The sequence below is a fragment of the Polypterus senegalus genome, chromosome 15 (genome assembly GCF_016835505.1).
Source record: "Polypterus senegalus isolate Bchr_013 chromosome 15, ASM1683550v1, whole genome shotgun sequence".
Taxonomy (NCBI): Eukaryota; Metazoa; Chordata; class Cladistia; order Polypteriformes; family Polypteridae; genus Polypterus; species Polypterus senegalus.
Window position 1 is genome coordinate 11810647 of NC_053168.1, and position 14440 is coordinate 11825086.

General features: G+C 43.3%; 1 protein-coding gene across 1 annotated transcript in view; it reads right to left on the bottom strand.

The window, feature by feature from the left end:
• The window catches only part of LOC120515751 (adenylate cyclase type 2-like), a 623137-nt gene that overhangs the window by 135208 nt on the left and 473489 nt on the right, over window positions 1-14440 (bottom strand). Inside the window, exon 8 of the mRNA XM_039737035.1 lies at window positions 6002-6160. Coding sequence (XP_039592969.1) covers window positions 6002-6160 — 159 coding nt within the window. The remainder of the gene's footprint in view (window positions 1-6001; window positions 6161-14440) is intronic.

Consider the following 14440-nt stretch of genomic DNA (forward strand, 5'->3'; position numbering starts at 1 on the left):
AGCTCACAAGCCGAAAAAGTGTGGGCACCCCTGACCTAGAGAGTCTCAAAGCACACCAAGTCCCAAAAATGCCCACTAGAGGGAGCAAAACTGTCAAAACTCGGCTAGTCACACAAAGTGCAGTTAACAATCTTTATAAACACACATGTGAACTTAGGGGGCATCTTCAGGGGTCCTGAGAGGTAAACAATACCACTCCTGAGAGAGAGCTGGCACTGTCATTAACTCCTTCCACTTTTTGGCTAACAGAGCAGAAGACCAACAACCAGATGACTACAGACATAACTTCCTCCTCTGGTCTAAACGTTTTGCCGCAGACAATTCTTTCTGTTAGGAAAGCTCACTCCTGGACCTAAATGGTTCTTGTTTACTTTTCATTTAGATTTTCACTTCTTGAACTAACAAGGCCATTAAACTGGGCTTACTACAGTGGTACCCCAGATCTTCACCTTGCTCATTTCGTTTTCTTGCTGTATGCATAGATACGTTTTTAGAGTAGCACATCTAAGGGGAAACTTCAAGGATCTAATGAGGGAAGAACAAACAGGATCAGAGAGTAGGGCCGACAAGACCATTGACTCCTTTCCCCTGTGTATCCACATGATTTGAGGCAAATGATTGGAAGACCTCTGATGTCATTTCCTCCTCAGACTCAGAAGTTGTGCCCCTTCCACCTTGACAGAGATTTAATCCTGCAATTGAAGGAGGCAGAGCTCCAGCTTCAGAAACACCTACTCTATAGACGAACTTAACATTAGACCACGATGGTCGTAAGAATATTTCTTACAATGTAATCTATCTATCTATCTATCTATCTATCATATAGCGCCTTTCATATCTATCTATCTATCTATCTATCTATCTATCATATAGTGCCTTTCATATCTATCTATCTATCTATCTATCATATAGCACCTTTCATATCTATCTATCTATCTATCTATCTGTCTATCATATAGCGCCTTTCATATCTATCTATCTATCTATCATATAGTGCCTTTCATATCTATCTATCTATCTATCTATCTATCTATCCCAATGTGATGGCCATTTAGCCAGTTTAGCAGACATTTGTTACAGCGAGACGCCGTCTTATCACCAGCCTCATTTAGCCTTTTACAGCATGCATGATGGAGACATTTTTCAAAACAGTGTTCAGAAGAGTAATCTGCACAGAAATCTGTTTTTTCATGAAGTTTGATTTAATTTATGTATATTTACTGTCTCCTGACTGCGGTAGGTTGGCACCCTGCCCAGGATTGGTTCCTGCCTTGTGCCCTGTGTTGACTGGGATTGGCTCCAGCAGACCCCCCGTGTCCCTGTATTCGGATTCAGTGGGTTAGAAAATGGATGGATGGATGGATACTGTCTCCTGATGATCTTGTTTAATTTTGGGGTGATATTAATATAATATTTAGAGGATAATTTTGGCTTATATTTGTAGTTAAAAAATGAATATGTAACAAGACCTCATTCATTTAGCATAGATCAATTAATCAATCAATCAATCAAAAAGTCATTACATCAATCAACCAATGAAGTTACCAATCTGTTATGACCACATATTTAATTTTTTAAGTCCCGACAGCATTATCTTGGCGTTACTTCTGGTCCATTTATGGTTTTTGTCGATAATGTGAATCTATCAGCATCAAGGAATTTGTTATCCATGCAGTAAAATTATTACTGAATGTCATGTGTGAGTCTTGGACACAATATTGTGTTAATTTTAGTCGCCCTCATGTGCTGTTCTTAAAGTATTGGATGCTGTGTGACGGTAGCCTGTATGGCAGATGAAAGGCTGGTATCTTTTAGAAAAACACTTTTAAAAGGATTTTTGACGTTTGTTTTGTTTTCTCGCTTTCTGACCTCAGACAAAAGTTGGACGGGTTCCTTGGCAACAAACCTAGCTTTGTATGTAACGTCCACCCCCTGGTCACTTTTATTCTTTGAAACCATCCGTGTCCTTGGTGGTGTCAGTGTTTGCACGTCTAGTTTGTATCTTTCCCCTTCAAAATCAAAAAGGCTTCACAAAGTTTCCAAAAGGTTATTCAAAGACAAGTAGGGCTGCCTATACCTTTAAATGAATTGAGTCAGTCAGTCAGTCAGTCATTGTCCAACCCGCGATATCCTAACACAGGGTCACGGGGGTCTGCTGGAGCCAATCCCAGCCAGCACAGGGCGCAAGGCAGCAACAAATCCCCTGGCAGGGTGCCAGCCCACTGCAGTAAATAGATTCACTGATAAATCAAAATGTTAATACATGTCGAGTATTCCCAATCCAAATTGCCTGAACCCAGAAGCATTTTGGATTTTGGAATATTTCGATATACGTAATGAGGTATCTTGGGGCCAACTTGATCGATTAGGGAAATGCAGCCAAACCAGCTAAATGATGACTCACGTGAATAATAACTCAAATCAATGAGCCATTATTAGAAGGTGCGTTCACTTGGTGAACATATTTAACCTTAAAAGTGTTGAATTTGACGCAGAGACTCTATTTCAGTTCCCTTTTATGGTGACCACTTTTGCGTATTTGCACTGAAGAACTTTTTTTTGTTCATTCGTCAGTTTGTATCGGCTACCTGTTGTCACTTCTCAGGGAACTGGCCGACAGGTTAGAAATATTTCAGCCAAGCTTCACTCCATCATGCCCGCTGTGCTGAAAGCCGTTAACCGACTGGCGAGGTGCTATGGTGTAGCAGGAGTGACAGGGTGCGGAAAGAATGAAAAGTTGGGAGACCAACTGGGTCGTCCCGTTTAATTGAATGAAGTCCAATAGAAACACAGCTCTTGGCGTTTGTACAAGTACAGTATTTGGCTCATTGCCGCAGAACTGAGGGTCATTTACTGGAGGTCCATCCGGCAGGTCGCTCTGATTGTAAAAGACGCCTCATTCCGGGCAACCGGGTTTGTTATATTGCCTGAACCGGAAGGGGCGGGGCTAAGTGCCCTCACTGGGCAGTTTCTCAGAGCTGCATGGAGAGAAGGAGAAGAGAATGTTAGTGGCAGCGCCCCCTCTGACCGTGGTAGGTTAACACATACTTCGATCGAAACCCTGAGGAGATCCTCTGACACGCATGCATGACAATGGTGTGGGTGTACATGCATTAAACATAACGTGTTTTTGCCAACGCACAAAAAAACTTTGCAGCCATGTCTAGTTTTCGGAATGTGATTGGATCAACTGACTGTACTCGTATTGCAACAATAACGAGAATGAAATTTGAACGTAAGCGGTGACATTAGTGCATGTGTAGGTGTTATCGTTTCACTCCACAAAATATATTAAAACTGCTAGCATCACACTTCTGCCTTATCATGTGTTGGCTGAAAGTCCTCAGTGCTAGAGTGTCAGAGACTGGATGGGCACTGTTGTTCATACTGGCCGTCAGCTCTGTCTTCATTCTCTCCTCCACCATTAGCACCAGTGGATCCTGCGCATTTATCCAATGCCATGGAACTTCATGGGGGACGTTCCCCTTCCCAGGTAAACGATTGAGTGATGGTGCTTCATGGCCCTCACTGCTTCACAGGGGTCGATCATGTAGTCGATCATGTGTCCTAGCTTCATGGTGTTTCATGGAGGACAACCCACTCCTCCTGGTTCAGGATAAATAAGTCTGTTTGGAATCCGCAGCCACTCAACGGATTTGAGGGAAGTTAGATTGTGTTGTATCTGCACTCAAAAAGTTTTGGATTTTGGAATTTCTGACTATGGATATTTAACCTTGTATTCCTATAATTAAATTTCTAAATCCTATTATTAAAAGAGCTGAGCATTTACAGTTTAAGCAAAAGAAGATTAAAAGGTGACATGATTGAAGTGTTTAAAATTATGAAGGGAATTAGTACAGTGGATCGAGACTTGTATTTTAAAATGAGTTCATCAAGAACACGGGGACACAGTTGGAAACTTGTGAAGGGTAAATTTCTCACAAACATTAGGAAGTTTTTCTTTACCTAAAGAATGATAGACACTTGGAATAAGCTACCAAGTAGTGTGGTAGACAGTAAGACGTTAGGGACTTTCAAAACTCGACTTGAAGTTTTTTTGGAAGAAATAAGTGGAGAGGACTGGTGAGCTTTGTTGGGCTGAATGGCCTGTTCTCGTCTAGAGTGTTCTAATATAATCCAGTGAACTGACAACCAAAAACTATTAAATGTAGTTATTCAGATAATAAATAGAAGTTTTTAATAGAAAAATATAGATAACAAACCCCAGGTAAGGATGGGGTACATGCACTGGTACGGGCCGTTGCTGTACCCACCACACGACGAAACAGCTCAGGATCCCAGTTAGCAGACACGTGGTCCAGTCCCACCCTCCAGAAATGACCATCTGTCACAGCCGGATGTTACATGGGCGTCCCCTTGGTCTGGTCCAGCCACTCAGGTCCTCAACAATGAGCCGGATCAACCTCAGGGAGTCACGCCACATGGCCGTAGTCCCGTAACTGACGCTCCCTCATAATGCAGGTAATGTGCCTCATTCGGGACTCCGTGAGCAACACAAAATCAAACCAGGAGTCCAGTCTTCATCTCAGGTCACTGGAGAATGTCCATGTCTTGCAGCCATATAGCAAGACAGGAAGCACCAGTACTCTAAAGACATGGACCTTCGTCCTTTTGTAGGGATATCGAGAGTGCCACACACCTCTTCCAACGACCTCATGACCCCGCCATGCTCTCCCAATCCATTTACTGACTTTAAAGGAACAGTCACCAGAGACATGAATGTCACTGCTCAGATAACAATCACAATCAATACAAATTACAATATATTTTATCAGATGTTAATTTAGGCAATATTTAATTAATAATTACCTTAAATTTAATGACTAATTTATAAGCAAAAGAAAAAATAGAAAAGTCCAGAAGGAGTTGCATTATGTCTTTGTGGACCTGCAGAAACCATATAACAGGGTGCCTCGAGAGGATTTGTGGTATTGTATGAGGAAGTCAGGAGTGGCAGAGAAGTACGTAAGAGTTGTACAGGATATGTACGAGGGAAGTGTGACGGTGATGAGGTCTGCAGTAGGAGTGACGGTCAAGGTGGAGGTGGGATTACATCAGGGATCGGCTCTGAGCCCTTTCTTATTTGCAATGGTGATGGACAGGTTGACAGACGAGATTAGACAGGAGTCCCCGTGGACTATGATGTTTGGTGATGATATTGTGATCTGTAGCGAGACTAGGGAGCAGGTCAAGGAGACCCTGGAGAGGTGGAGATCTGCTCTAGAGAGGAGAGGAATGAAGATCAGTAGGAACACCAAGACAGAATACATGTGTGTAAATGAGAGGGAGGTTAGTGGGATGGTGAGCATACAGGCAGTAGAGTTGGTGAAGGTGGATGAGTTTAAATACTTGGGATCAACAGTGCAGAGTAACGGTGATTGTGGAATAGAAATGAAGAAGAGAGTGCAGACAGGGTGGAGAAGAGTGTCAGGAGTGATTTGTGACAGACGGGTATCAGCAAGAGTGAAAGGGAAGGTCTACAGGGCGGTAGTGAGACCAGCTATGTTATATGGGCTGGAGATGGTGGCACTGACCAAAACGATGGAGACAGAGCTGGAGGTGGCAGAGTTAAAAATGTTAAGATTTGCATTGGGTGTGATGAGGATGGACAGGATTAGAAATGAGGACATTAGAGGGTCAGCTCAAGTCGGACGTTTGGGAGACAAAGTCAGAGAAAAGCGAGATTGCGCTGGTTTGGAGAAGTGCAGAGGAGAAATGCTGAGTATTTTGCTAAGGACAGAGCTGCCAGGGAAGAGGAAAAGAGGAAGGCCTAAGAAGAGGTTTATGGATGTGGTGAGAGAGGACATGGAGGTGATGGGTGTGACAGAGCAAGATGATGCAGACAGGAAGATATGGAAGAAGACGGTCCGCTATGGTGACCCCTAAAGGGAGCAGCCGAAAGAAGAAGAAGAAGAAGATTCCTTTTAAAATATAAGAAAAAAATAAATACAAGAAAACAAGCAAATGGAGGACGTCTTACCCTGGCACTCCACCAGCTTCCATATGATTGGCTAATGTAACATCATGTGACCACACATCATACTGCCACTTCTGCAGTCCAATGACTCCACAAAGCACATTTCCAGAATGCACTCCAACTCGCATATTTATGTCAACTCCTGTTGCATCCCTTACTTTTCTGTAAAAAAAAATAATACAGAAACACTATTAGTGAAACACTATTAGAGCAGCAGCACGTCCATTCATGTTGTACAACACTTTCCTAAATCTGGTGCATTAGGAGCAAACAACACAAGTCAGAAGACAACTTTGGTTTGAATGTTACTCCATTGCTAGGCTCATGTTCAATCATAACAGACGTTATTCCACTACAGGAGCTTTTTTCAGGAACCAGGGACTTTTTAGAAACTCAGGAACTTTTGTAACATTCTCACCACAGAGACCCACGCCATTTGTTATTCTTATTAGTTTCATCTAAAACCTCAAGGGTATGTACTTTACATTTAACCAGGAACTATTGTGGGTTATGCTCAGGTGATGAATTGTGCAGATTGGTTGTCCACGAGCACTTGTTGTCACCTTACAAATCTGTTAGCAGGGTCTCTATTGTACAACTCACTGCTTCTTGAAAAGCAAGTTCCTGAGGTGGGAAAGCATCTATAGTGGACTCATCGCTACCTCCATCAAGACAATGGTTGACCACAAGCACTGGCACCATCTTACAATCCTTTACTAGTTTGGACTTTGGAGAATTATTAGTGAAGATGCCATTCCACACTTCACAGCATCACTCTTTACCGCCACCTCTTTGCTGCACTGCACTGTAATGGTTGCTACATATTTTATGTGCTTTGTTTCTGCCCCTTGTTCCCTCTAGAATATACTGCATGTCCTAGGGATTGAACAGGGGGCCCAACCACGCCTGTGGGTCCTTGCATAAACGTGCTAGTGTGTGTCGTAAGAGGATGGAGGACTTCAAAAAGACAAGGAGGTGCGCATTTTGAAAAAGGATTGAGAAGGAGCTGGGCAAGAGGATTGGAAAGGGAGCGATCTGTAAGGCACGAAATGCTCCGTATCTACTGTAGATTGGTTTGGGCGCAGGAAAAAAAATAAGTGCTGGCTGATCAGGGGAGGACACCGGTGTGCACTACGCTGCCTTTTAGTTTTTTGTGTACGATTTTCTTAAGGGGAATGTGTTTATAGTTCTGTTTGGGTTTTCGTAAAATATACTATTGTTTGTTTAATCGTCTTAATTGGTCCGGTGGTTAATTTCTGCAATACATAAAGGATACCTCCATCAAAGGGGATCAAATTAAGGCTAAGGTTCTGTCTGTTTCCGTACCTGATATAATTAGTCTCTTACTAAGAGTAGGAGGTTCTCGTGTGAGCTGGGCTCCTCATCTGGTGGATTTTAGGAGGACCAGGCCCCTCATGGACCCTGTGATCATCAGAGGTGACTGTGCAGAGGGTTCAGACCTATAAATACCTGGGAGTGCAGCTGGATGATAAACTGGACTGGACTGCCAATACTGATGTTCTGTGCAAGAGAGGACAGAGCGGACTATACTTCATTAGAAAGCTGGCGTCCTTCAACATCTACAATAAGATGCTGCAGATGTTCTATCAGACAATTGTGGCGAGCGCCCTGTTCTACACGGTGGTGTACTGGGGAGGCAGCATAAAGAAGAGGGACACCTCACGCCTGGACAAACTGGTGAGGAAGGCAGGCTCTATTGTAGGCACGGAGCTGGACAGTTTGACATCCATGGCAGAGCGACGGGCGCTGAGCAGACTCCTGTCAATCACGCAGAATCCACTGCATCCACTGAACAGGATCATCTCCAGACAGAGGAACAGCTTCAGTGACAGACTGAGGAGACCCCACACAATGTGACTCTTCAATTCCACCCGGGGGGGTAAACGTTAACATTATACAAAGTTATTGTATGTTATACCTGCATTGTTATCACTCTTTAATTTAATATTGTTTTTTATTAGTATGCTGCTGCTGGATTATGTGAATTTCCCCTTGGGATTAATCAAGTATCTATCTATCTATCTATCTATCTATCTATCTATCTATCTATCAATTATATAGTGCCCTTCTATCTATCTATCTTTCTATCTATCTATCGTGCCTTGATCTGTAGAGTACAAGTCACAGGAGGTTCTGCTCAAGCTTTATAACACACCTTCTCTAGTGCTGCTGTGTCCTTATTGTAAGATGCAGACCAAAACTGCACACAGGACTCCAGATGAGGCCTCACCGGTGAGTTATAAATCTTCAGCATTATCTCCTTGGACACGGTGCAGCAACGAGATCTGCGAGTGCCACATTGGCTTCAGCGACTCCAGGCAGCAGGACAGAAAATCTCCTTTCATAGCCTCAGTCAAACCTTGACGTTCGCCCATCCATTCATCTGTTTTCCTAAACCCGTTTGTTCTAAACATGTAAAGGAGCAGGAAGCGCATGACTTCTGCGTGACGTTCTCTGTAGTGTTGGCAACAAATCAGCGTCATGAAATAGGACACAAATACCATTAATGATATTTAAATGGCAGAACATGTTCTGATTTTATGTTTCTTCATCTACGTATTGTAAATGTGGAAAAATAAGCACCTTCTTATTTTTACAAGTTCGAAAATGAAGACATAGTGCAACATTCGAGTGCGACTTAGCTAACTGATTCGAAAGTCACAGCATTATATGTTAATTATTTGCTTCATCAAAGAGACAGATATCACATTTTTGTTTTTGAAATATTTTGTCCCAGTGGTATGTGCGACTTGTGATGGGCATTTGTTCATACTGCCATAGCGCTGTTTGTATGGACAGGCATAAGTCACGGACATGCGCGCTACCGTTGAAATGGCACAGAGAGAGCTGGACTGGCAATCTGTTTTGCTGACATGAGTGTCTATTGGGAAAAGAGAACAAGCTGTAATCACCTCCTCAAGCTACATCTGAAAGAGTGAACTAACCTGTAATTGAAACTGCACAGAAGATTTATTTCTCTCTATTAGTTTTAGGGGTGTGAAAGTGAGAGTTGCTTTAAGCAGAACAGATTATAGAATTAGGATACATTATAGTATTAGAGCATTTTTGAGATAGATAGATAGATAGATAGATAGATAGATAAGGCACTATATAATAGATAGATAGATAGATAGATAGATAGATAGATAGATAGATAGATAGATAGATAGATAGATAGATAGATAGATAGATAGATAGATAGATAGAGGGTGGTCCAGATCGAATTATGCATATCCAGATCGTCTGGACGACTTTGATTTATGTGGGGACGATTCCAGTTCAGTGTGAAGACGATTCTTCATGTTGTCAGTTCGTACACTTCTTGGTGGTCTGGGATTTTCCGGGTGATTTTCTATGTAATAAACTTAATAAGTTATAGCATAATGAAAATTGTATAATCGGATCTGGACCACCCTATAGATAGATAGATAGATAGATAGATAGATAGATAGATAGATAGATAGATAGATAGATAGATAGATAGATAGATAGATAGATAGATAGATAGATAGATAGATGTCAGTCAGTCACTCATTTTCCAACCCGCTATATCCTAACTACAGGGTCACCGGGGTCTGCTGGAGTTAATCCCAGCCAGCACAGGGTGCAAGGCACGAACAAATCCCCAGGCAGCGCGCAAGCCCACCGCAGGGCACACACACACACCAAGCACACACTACGGACAATTTAGAATCACCGTTGCACCTAACCTGCATGTCTTTGGATTGTGGGAGGAAACCGGAGCACCCGGTTAGATAGATAGATAGATAGATAGATAGATAGATAGATAGATAGATAGATAGATAGATAGATAGATAGATAGATAGATGTGAAATGCACTATATAATAGATAGATAGATAGATAGATAGATAGATAGATAGATAGATAGTGTCACAAATGTGTGTCTGAGGGACACCTCAAAGACTCATCACATGTATGTAATACCCCACTGTGGTGAGAGGGGGTGCTGTTGCCAACAGACTTGTCTCTTGAGGGTAACTAGCCATGCCCGTTCTGATGGTACGTGTATAAAAAGGGAGACACCCCTGAATGCCATCATCTCATTTGGACTGCTATAACCATAGAGGCAATGTTTGGTTTTTTCACTATCAGCGAGCACCTATTTGCTTTGTACACTACAAAAATAAAGGGGACAACCCTGTTGGCACCCCAACAGATTGCAAGGGCTAAGAATCTTCCTTCTACCCATTGACAATAGGTAGGTAGTGTAATACAAAGACGACAGACAGCACAATGAGTTGGAGTGCCAGTCTGGTGTTCCCCATTGTTGTGAACTAGAGAATTCCTAAGCACGCAAGTCCCCAAAACAATCCCACAAAAAGTCGACCAAGGAACTGCCTCCAGTCTGCTGCCCAAGTTGTCTGGAGCAGTTCTGGGTTGTACAGAAACCAGGCCAATCTCTTGCCAGCAGTGCCCTCTGGTGCTCTCCATAGACCTCAACAGGGCTGCATTTCCAGACTCCCAACTCCCATGCAACCTTGCAGGTGTCCTAATCAGGTTCAGCCCTGAGGAACACTGCCACCTGTCCTGTGGGGGAATGAACTCCAGGTAAGCCCATTTGTCTGGTCCTTCCATTATGGACTCCTGGCCAGTGTAGAATCCTGTGCTTCCTTCCTGGCACTTACAATAGACACACGTTTTGGGATGTGCAAGGAAAACCAATGCAAACCCTCCTGGTCTCTTTACTGCTACCACTGCACCATCATCCCACTCACCCCATAATAGTATTTTCGTAAAAAGCACAGATTGTTAAAAATGGATGGCCATCACAGGACCAACATGGACTGTTCCTCCTGCCGTCTCCTTTTTTCTGTCTCTTTCATCTCATTCCAGTTCCCAATCACCAAGTAGCTATAAAAAGCAACACTAGAGAGTGGCTGCACTCAAGATGAACAATGAAACCGAGTAGAGAATGAAAGCCAGCGATTTCAGCTGTCCTTTGCAAACACCTGGGCCTTCAAAGCAGCTTTCTCCTTTTTTCAGTTTCCTTGCACGCTGTAAACAGTTCTGTACTTAACAAACGGCAGGAATCGTTGATTTCACCGGGATGGTGATTGTGATGTTAACGGCCTACCTGTGTATATTTAAACATGAATATTCTGAAGATGCCATTAACTCTTTTGACAGATAGGGGGCAGTATTGCTCCCTTGAACCCTTGTCCACGACTCTAGACACCAGATAAAAGTCCACAAGTTGACTTTATTTTTATGCCACAGTGCACAAAGCACCCTCTCCTCCACTATACACATATAACAATCACAATAATAAATCAATAATACTCTCCACCACTCCCTGACACGTCAGGAGCTCCCACAGTCCTTTTATACACCCTGACCCGGAAGTGTTCCCAATCCCCAGTCCATGTGATTCGTTATCACTTCCGGGTCAAGTCCTTTTCTTTCACCCCGGAAGCACGTCACTTCTGTTGTCGCTCTTCTTATGACGCACTTCCGGGTTATAGGGCACAAATGATTCTTCGGTCCTCCCTGCAGTCCCCTCTGTGGTATCCAGCAGGGTTGTGTATAAAAACTACATCGTCCATGATTCCCTGCTGGTCTTCGGGGCACCTCCATACTGCAGGGAGGGCTCCATCTGGAGGCCTGGGGATATTGGCCGGGATGACAAACCGGCCAAAGACCACACTCTCAAATGAACACCAAAGCTCCATTAAAAGTGTCTTACATTAATCAAAATTAACAACAGCAACAAAATAATAAACTCAAGATGGAGAAAACTCTCAAATAACCTGACCAAACAGAACTCTTTATGTCCCGTCAATTAAAAACCCAAATATTGAGATTATTGCTAGAAAGCACAAAGGTGTCCATTGGCAGGAGCAGAAGGAAAGACTAGAACAGGGGTGTCCAACTCTGGTCTTGGGGGGGCCACAGTGGCTACAAGGTTTTCAATCTAACTCTTTTCTTCATTAGTGAACAGTTTTTGAGGCTAATTAAGTCATTTTAACTTCATTTTCATTGACTCGTCTTTTAGGATTTAGTCCTCTGAATTGAAACAAATGAGATGTGAAGTTAATGAGCCAAAAGACCACCAGTGAAGTCAGATCCTCAAAGTCCAACCAATTTCACTGCAACCAGTTTCGTAAATTAGGAGCTGATTCTTTTTGTTCATTAAACCCATTGTTAATAAATTCCTTGGCTTCTTGGTGCTCTCATTCTGCCGCAGGAGACATTTCCAGAACTGTGGACTTTCTTTTTTTTTTCTAAGACCACCGGCAAAATGTCTTGTGGACCTGAGCAGATCAACATCACGGAGACCTTTGCTTGTCTTTATTTTCAGATATTGTGTGACTGATGCAGGTTAACTGGTTGTGTGTCGGCTCGTTTTTGTATCCGGTTATTGTTTGGCTGCCAATTAAGGAAAAAAGAATTAATTAAGGGAGTCTTAAAGAGAGTAAATCAAGTAAAATGAAGGGAAAAGAAGTTTGTGAGGGTTAGGGTTAGTGATCAGCACAAACTGGTCACTGATTAAGAAAAGGGTCAGAATGAAAACCTGCAGCCACAGAGGCCCTCCAGGACCAGAGTTGGAGATGCCTGGTCTAGAAAATCATCACGCAAGCGCATTGGAGGACCGCCTCATAGGCTCAATCGAGGTATGCAGTAACACTCCGAGATGAGAGGGGGCGCTACCTCTAACATTGTCTTCTCCTTCTTACCCCACAGCACCAAGAAGCTACTCATTGAAGACATTTGACCCCGTCGATACCGCTTCAGCCACCATAAAACCTCAGGCATCCAAGAAAGCTGAGTCATTGATTGGCAATAGTGAACCGCCAGATGGAGCTCCACTGCCTTACAATACTTGTTTTCAAAGCCCCATTTACACGACACACACCACACGGTGTTATTTTGTTTCTGTTTTCATTTTCGTTGTTCAGTTTGCACCTCAAACTTTTTTTTAGCTGTCTTGAAAACTGTGTCATTACCGTTCCCAGCCACAAGAAGAAAACTGAAAATGAAGTCAGAAAACAGGTCTGAGGTCAAGAAACCAGCGAGGACCAGGAGTTAAAAAAAAACAGAAACATAAATGACAAAAGTCATGGTCAAAAACCCAAGCATGAGCTTCATATTCCAAGAGAAGATGAAGTTGCAGGGATAAGGATCTACACCTCCAAGTCTGAGGTCATGGTTTTCTCTCAGAAAAGAGTTAATCGCTCTCTCTAGGTAAGGTTGTGACAGCTACCCATAGTGGAGGAGTTCAGGTATCTCTGAATCTCACTCACAAGTAATAGAAGAAGGAATCGTGAGAATGACAAGCGGACTGGGGTGACGGCAGCTGTTCTATGGACATGGTACTGATCAGTTCTGGTGAAGCAGGAGCCGAGTCTATAGACTTAATTGACTCGGGAATAAGCTCAAGCTTTGAATCTTGATGCTCCCGCAATCTGAACTGAACCAGTTCCTCCATAGGTTTGACTTATTCTTGTCCATCCAGCCCTACCTCAGCACTGCTAGCATCTGTGTGGCAAGCTGAGGAGGTTTCTGGAATCCCAACTGCCATCTGCACCTTGTATGACTTACCCATACAATGACATCTAATCACACCTATGGTCTCCTGCCCCCTCCACTTCCTGGACTGTGTGTCTCTGCTGATCAAGTGAGCAGAGAGCTGGGAAACCACTGCATGAACAATAATCAAGGGAAAGATGGAATTGTGGAAGCGGTGCACAACTATAAGTACCTGAGTGGTCCATATGAACAACAAACTGGACTGGTCTGACAACACCAGAAGGTGTACCAGTGTACACAAAAGGCCAGAGCAGTCAGGGCTTTATGTCCCACAGGACATGAGATGGCAGCGAGTCCAGGCTTGGATCCCCACATGGTGCCCGCAAGGCAAACCAGGTATTGTAGTCCTGAGGGACAGCAATGTTGGGTCCTGTGAGGGTTACCGGGGGGGGGGCTGCGGGATTTGGGAGTCCCTAGGGCTTCAACTTCACGTGGAAGTGCTTTGGAGCTGCAGCATCATATCACTGGAAGCACTAATGGAGATTAGATAAAAGGAGCTGCCTGCTGGGTGTATAAAGCTTGTGAGGAGGAGTGGAGGAGGCAGTGAAAGACAGAGTTATGTTGTAATTATACTTAATTGTACTTGTGGCTGTGGTGATGGGAAACGAAGAGTTTCAAACAATAAGAGAATCTTTTGCCTTTTATAATTGTCTCTCAGCCTGTTTGTGTTCGGTGTTTGGAAAGCTGGAGTGCCCCCTGGTGTCCACAATATATATACAGTATATATATGTATAATACATGTGTTGTCACACACGGACGACATTTAAGGGCAGTTTAAGGGCACTGGTGAAGGTGCTTCTCTTCCAGCTCCACGGGCTGGCACTGTGTAATAATGCCTTCTCTTTTCCTTCCTCCACAAACCAGAACATGTT